Source organism: Poecilia latipinna, unplaced genomic scaffold (genome assembly GCF_001443285.1).
Source record: "Poecilia latipinna isolate Pla-1442-1.1 unplaced genomic scaffold, P_latipinna-1.0 Scaffold802, whole genome shotgun sequence".
In the NCBI taxonomy this organism is placed as follows: Eukaryota; Metazoa; Chordata; class Actinopteri; order Cyprinodontiformes; family Poeciliidae; genus Poecilia; species Poecilia latipinna.
The window spans coordinates 168,035-174,508 of record NW_015113418.1 but is presented as its reverse complement, the minus strand read 5'-3'; the positions used below and the strand labels follow the sequence as shown (position 1 = coordinate 174,508).

Sequence of the window (6,474 nt, the reverse complement as noted above, 5' to 3'; positions counted from 1 at the left end):
TTGTTGTTGTTTTCTATAAATAAAAATCAAGTGAAGAAAATTTCATAAAAGCAGCTGTCACGACACAAATGTATTGATTAATACTGCTTGGCAAAAATGTAATAAAATAAGATGCGCAGAATTCAGGAGAGTATGTGTTGTGCAAAAACAACAGACAGAGGAAATGAGCAAAAAAAAAAACAACAAAAAAAAAACAGGTTGTTCGGTAATGCCCTCGGATGTACAAGACTGTTGAACGGAAATGTATTTCTGGATCACAGTAATAAAAAGTGTTGGTTTCCAGTGACGCTCAGACTACGTCTCGGAGCTCGGCGACGCTCCCGGGGAGGTGGACAGAGAAGAGTGGTCCGTGTCCTCCAGGTCCTTGACAAACCCTCCGCGAGTTTCAGATGAGTAGGACAGCGCAGCAGTGCCCGCTCCTTCCCGTTCGCGTTTCTTCTGCTTCATTCGTCTGTTCTGGAACCAGATCTTCACCTGGGTCTCGTTCAGTTCCAGTGTTGCTGCTATCTCCACGCGCCGCGCCCGCGTCAGGTACTTGCTGAAGTGGAACTCCTTCTCCAGCTCCGTCAGCTGCCGCGTGCTGAAGTTGGTTCGCATGGCGTTGTTGTGAACTCCAGAGAGACCAAAGTCCGACACTTTGACTGAGAACAAAGGAGAAATATGTCACATTTTTTAATTGACTTATTTTTATTTAATGAATATTAATTTAAATAGCATGTATAAAAAATGTAATAAATTATCAATTTGCATAAACACTCGATCTCTCGCATCTGATTTGAGTCATTTCATAATTTTATTAAAATGAGTCAATATTTAATAAATATTTGGTTGGACGTCCAACATTTGCCTGAATTAATCTGGCAAATGTTGCCAGATTAACTCTGGCAACATTTGCCAGAATGTTGCCATTCTGGCCATTCTGGCAACATTCTGGCAGAATTTAGTTTCATTAAAACTAAAAGTTGAAGGATGCCACAAACCAATAGCTGGTGAGGAGAGATCAGGGGCTCCATGGACTCCAGGATACGCCAAACCCAAGGCGGGATTTTCATTAAAGTGTTCGGGTGTTTTTATCCTAATTCCAAGTTGTATAAAAAGTATATGCATGTAATTAAAAAGCCAGAACAGTCAGACATGGGGGGCTGAGCCGCTGAGGCAGAGTACTTTTTTTAAACAGATAACAGCAGGACTTCCCGTTGAGAAATAACCCGTCTGGTAGATCAATTTGAAAGAGAGAGAGAGCAGAAGAATGATTAGATGTCGGGCCACCAGACCTGTTTTTTTTCTTCCGGTGAATAATCCCTCTCGATTCATATGCGAACTCTCCTAACTTTTAAAATTGACAATAAAACAAAAACGACGCATTTAGAAAACTGTAAAGCAAGTTTTATATATTTAAAATATCAAGTTGCTTCAAAGTGGAGTTTTCGTTTAAGTACTTTTGCAGGTACTCAAGTAGAAACTTAAATCTGTCTGTCTGTCTGTCTGTCTGTCTGTCTGTCTGTCTGTCTGTCTGTCTGTCTGTCTGTCTATCTATCTATCTATCTATCTATCTATCTATCTATCTATCTATCTATCTATCTATCTATCTATCTATCTATCTATCTATCCACACAATTGTTCTACATTGTTTTACCCGCAAACTAAACATCCCTTCATAAATAAATAAATAAAATAAATAAATAAATAAATAACTCACCGCCTGTTTTAGGGGGATTCCTCTTCACCTTCATCCAGTCAAAGGTTTGCCCCTGTCCCGACTGATGACTGTCCTCATCTTCCCTCCCTCGGTCCTGGGATACTGCCAGCTCTTCATACCCTCCTGCTTGCTGGAACCCCAGGTAAGCCACTGTTTCCAGACCCCCGCCAATCTGCTGCGGGTACTGAGAGCTGGCAAGAGGCCCCTGCGGCCCGCAGTACGACCCGGAAAGAGTGCTGTAGCTGGGGCCGACAACTGGGGCGGAGGTAGGAAAGGGTGATTGATGGTAGTAAGTTGAGGCCACCGACTCCTCCATAAAATACTGAGGCTGGACGGAGCTGGGAGGACCCGTGATGGCTACATACTCGGAGTTTGTAACGCACGCCTGACCTGCGTAGGCCCCGGATGTGCATCCACTGCCGTTTGTATACTGAGTCAATAATCCACTCTGAGAGCTTTGGTTCTGGTGATGTTGGAAGCCGTTGTGTGTGTGCTGTTGTTGTTGATGCTCCAGATGATTTATTGGATGGTGCTGCTGATGCTGGCTCACTCCTCCGGTCTCGTGCGCCCCTCCGATGCCCGCTGCGGTGTTTCCGTACACCCCTCCGTCTGCGCTGTACGCGCTGTCACCGCCGGCCCCGTTCACCGGGACAGAGGAGCCGCTGAGGCCCGTGTGGAGAGACCCGGGGGTAACTGAGAGGCCATGGTGCTGATCCAGGGGAAGGTGGTGGTGATGCAGATGATGATGATGATGATATCCAGTTTTAGGGGCAGGATAAGATCCGCTGCCTGGTCGGTTACAAATAGAGTATTCCACAAAGGAGTTCATGTTGTCCATGAAGACCCGTAAAGCTGAAAGTTCTCCTTAAGCAAGAACAACAAGCCAACGAAAGGCGGAAAGAAAAACTATATCTAAAAAACGGGAGAAAAAAACAAATCAGATAATGAAAATGTTTTCAAATGTAAACAACATCATGATAAAAAGAAATATACTGAACTGTTGGGGAAAAAGAGAGGCCAAATAAATTAGCTGAAAACAGCTGGAAAAGTAAAACCATCACATTACAAACAACCGAGTTACACATGAATCATGTCCTCTGGTGTGCTGCGGTTCAGGCCGTTGATACGTGAACGGAGGGCCCTGCTGTCACTCAATCTGCAGTTTCCAGAAACTCGTCGGTGCCAGCACAGAACAACGCGAGAAGACACGCAAGACTTGAGACGCCTCTTTACTCGCTTTCCCTCAATTCTGCTCCATTCTATATTTTTCCCTTCAGCTGCTCTACTTTTCCTCTTCTTCTATTCTCTGTCTTTCTCTCCTTTGTGTAACATGTTTTCCACTTCTTTTCTTCTCTTCTACCTCTGTCACGGGTCACGTGACATATCGCCTATGGTGACCAATGCAGAAGTTGTCAGCTGGCCACAGGAGCGAGAGAAACAGTGTAATGTATGTGTTCGTTGGCCTGTGTGTGTGTGTGTGTGTGTGTGTGTGTGTGTGTGTGTGTGTGTGTGTGAGTGTGCTGGTCTGTGCGTGGCGGGGGAAGTACAGAAGTCGGGATTCTCAGAAGAAGTGGAGTTTATGTGCGCGCGCATTGGTTCTGGCGCACACGCCTCATCCATCACTCTGCGTGGCATTAGCACGACAAAGAGGCTTCAATCAAACCGGCCCATCAATCTGATATCAGCGCGGATCTGTCAGAGCAAAGAGAGGGCCGCAGAATAAAAGAGGAGCTGTGAGCTGGTTTGCAGACCTCCTCCCAGCAAAATGCTCCCAGAACAGAACAGAACAGAACACATCTGAAAAAGCAAAAGATACAAAGGTACAGGATTCCACCATGCAGAGACAGCCTGAGGGATTCTTCCGGGCTTATGAGTTCCCATTTGCTCTGATGTGTCTTTTACAGTTACAATGTGTAATGATTGGGTATCATTTTGATTTATCTGAACTTTCAGTTTGACCGACGTAACAACATTCCACTTAATTTGTTTCTGAAAACATATCTATGTTATTTTTACGTAATGGTTCAGACTCACAGGCAACAGCACTTACAGTCTTCATGTCAAACCTTACTGAGGGATAGGATCACTGAACTCAAAATACGGTTTTGGCTTGAGGAAAAGTTAATGGAAAAAACGGCTAATCATTGAAAAGTGAATGGAGGGAATTATTATGAAGATGTTCGTGTTTTATGCTTATAAGATATATGCAGAAGATCCATATTTTGGGGTAAGTTAAATCTGCTGTCAAGTCTGGACCATGGACAGCTCAGATAAAGAATTACCATAATTTCTATAAAAAAAATTGATGTTCTTTTTTCTCTTAGTATGTGTGAATAACAGCAGTAAAACGACCAAGATTTGTCCTTGGAAGTCAAAATGTGAAAGACTATTTTCACATTTTATACCCTCTATTTATTTGCCACTTTTGAAGAACCAGCATTCAGTAAACACTCCATGAGTTACTTTTCATGTTGTCCACAACACCTCCAGCATTATCAACAGTGTAATGCATGCTTTAAAATATAGAGAAGGAATTTGGAAAATGAATTTGCTTAGCAAAAAATCTAATTCATCACTTTTACTCATGTGAATGAACTATTTTAGTAGTTTAAACTAATCGCTTTTTATTACATGCAGGCCAGCGTTCCCTCACTGTATGTCATATAAGCCTGCTCACAGCTGATACATTTGAATAGTTATAGTTTATGTGGTAATTAGGACATTCAGTGTTTTATGTTACACTCTCCTCTTGAGAGGAAAGTATTTCTGATCTTAGATATAGAACTCTCTGGTCTGAGTGTTCAGTTGTATCAGAGCAACATGTGAAACGACAGCAGTCAAACAGACACTGAGGTGTTTTCAGATGGGTCAGATTGCATAAACTATTGTAGGAATAATTTATGCCTTTGCTAAGTGCATCATGTTATATTTTGAACTGAGAATTTTGGTACAATGGATTGATAACACCAAGACAACATTAACTCACCAGCCAGATTTATGCATGAATGTTCAATATTCATTTTCATTTAGCTCTTGTCAAGTTTGTTGCACTTTACCTTTAGTTCTTATCAACATTCATTGCTGTGAAGAATTATCGATCTGGCTTTATCTTATTTCTGCACGTTTTCTCTGCAAGATGGAGCAAATGGTTCTGCAGACCCAGAGGTCCATATTGATCTGACAACCCCATCACAGGGACGCTTAGTGAGTGAGCTTACTTTTCAGCAAATGGTTTGAGCAGCCATAGATTTCTGATGGGTGACAGTAGAGATCCACCAGTGTAAGAGTGTATACTAATTGAATGAGTGAGCTGATCTATTACAGCAATGAAGTTAAGTTAGACAAGATGCCTTCTGGTAAGTCAAAGCCTGCCAGTGCAGCATGAAAGGAATCTAAGGCAACAACACAATGTACTGTGATCCTGAGGCCTGGAACCCCTGCCAGAGTTTAGTGTGTGTGTGTGTGTGTGTGTGTGTGTGTGTATGTGTGTGTGTGTGTGTGTGTGTGTGTGTGTGTGTGCGCGTGCGTGTGCTTGTGTGCTTGTGTGTGTGTGCGTGTGTGCATGTGTGTGTGGGGATGTGTGTGTGTGTGTGTGTTCACGCGTGTGTGTGCGTGTATGTCCGTGTGTAGGTGTGTGTGTGTGCGTGTGTGTGTGTGTGTGTGTGTGTGTTTTTAAAACTGTTTTATATTAAACTATTTCAAACTAAAATCTTCCCTAAGTTATTTGTTTTGGACCCGTTTGAAAGTGAAAAGGAGAAATTTGCAAACAATTTTTTTTTGCAGATGGTCATTTACCTTCTAAAAGGAAATTTGTTATTACTATTTGTGTGAGTACCTCTAATGAAGCCTTCATCAATTTCTCTCTTCAAAGGTCCCCATGGAGGGCATGACAGCAAACACGCTGCCGTCCTGCCGCCTGGACAAAATTAGGACAAGCTAGTGGGCGAGTGACAAGAAGAGCGGTTAATCATCAGTGTTGTCTGAAAGGAGAGAGGCAGGCTGAGTGGGCAGGACGGCTGCAGGAACAGACTTGAATAAGAAGAGTAAATGACACACAAGAAATTAATTGAACCAACTTAATTGAATTGCTTCAATTGGTAACAAGCAATCCAATTAAGTTTATCCAACTTAATTTATTAAGTTTAACCAATTCAATATATTATAGTCATCCAACTCAATTTGTTAATTTTTTTTAAACAAATTTATTAAGTATGTTTAAGATGACAGATTTAAGTCAGTCTTACTCAAATCATTTAGTTTACTTTAAATAAAGAAGTAAATTAATAAAGGATCTCTTTTTTCAAAGGGTTTTTGGCTGAGGCAGCCTTTATTTGAGCGTAGTTATTCAGGAAAGGGGTTAATAACAGAAAGGAAGACCTGCAGCTAAGGTCATCAGGTTGGGCATCAAACCTGCAAAGGCTGTGTCAAGGACTAAGTCCTCCTTATGTGGATTGTGCTCTACCGCTGCACCACCACAGCACCCTGGTTGGTACAGAATCTGTCCCTGGTAAGCTTGAGTCATGGTGTCAGACGTGGGATACAAATATGGTATTGAACTTAATTCTTTCAAGTAAAGTCAAAGTAAAAAGGTCCTTTAAGGAAAAGATTTGTAACTTTTTTTTGGACTGCAAACTAAGAAGTTTTCAGCCCAAAATATTTAGTTTGGAACTACTTAAAAGTTTGAGTTGACTTTTAAGTAGTAGTTCTGTAGAATTACGTCAAAGATAATTTAAATGTTTATTAGAAGAAAATAAATGATTTGAGTAAGAGTGACT

At 41.7% G+C, this 6,474-nt stretch overlaps 1 protein-coding gene and 1 long non-coding RNA gene across 2 annotated transcripts in view; both read right to left on the bottom strand.

Annotated features, from left to right (window-relative positions):
* Nucleotides 1-221: 221 nt before the first annotated feature.
* On the bottom strand, nucleotides 222-2,537 carry LOC106956266 (homeobox protein Hox-B1a-like). The gene is made up of 2 exons (XM_015046999.1): nucleotides 1,703-2,537; nucleotides 222-641 (listed from the first exon to the last, which is right to left on the bottom strand). The coding sequence occupies exons 1-2, from the start codon at nucleotides 2,535-2,537 to the stop codon at nucleotides 295-297; spliced, it is 1,182 nt and encodes a 393-aa protein (XP_014902485.1). The 3' UTR covers nucleotides 222-294.
* Nucleotides 2,538-5,961: 3,424 nt separating this feature from the next.
* The window catches only part of LOC106956265 (uncharacterized), a 19,483-nt gene continuing 18,970 nt past the window's right edge, over nucleotides 5,962-6,474 (bottom strand). The window contains exon 4 of the long non-coding RNA XR_001426741.1: nucleotides 5,962-6,312. This is a non-coding gene — a long non-coding RNA (uncharacterized LOC106956265). The remainder of the gene's footprint in view (nucleotides 6,313-6,474) is intronic.

What these genes read in the sequence shown, in the direction of transcription:
- LOC106956266 (XM_015046999.1), bottom strand. Translation starts at nt 2,537, where the DNA reads ATGGACAACATGAACTCCTTTGTGGAATACTCTATTTGTAACCGACCA. An exon ending in GAGGAATCCCCCTAAAACAG is followed by an intron (nt 642 to 1,702) that starts GCGGTGAGTTAT and finishes CTTTGTTCTCAG; the next exon opens with TCAAAGTGTCGGACTTTGGT.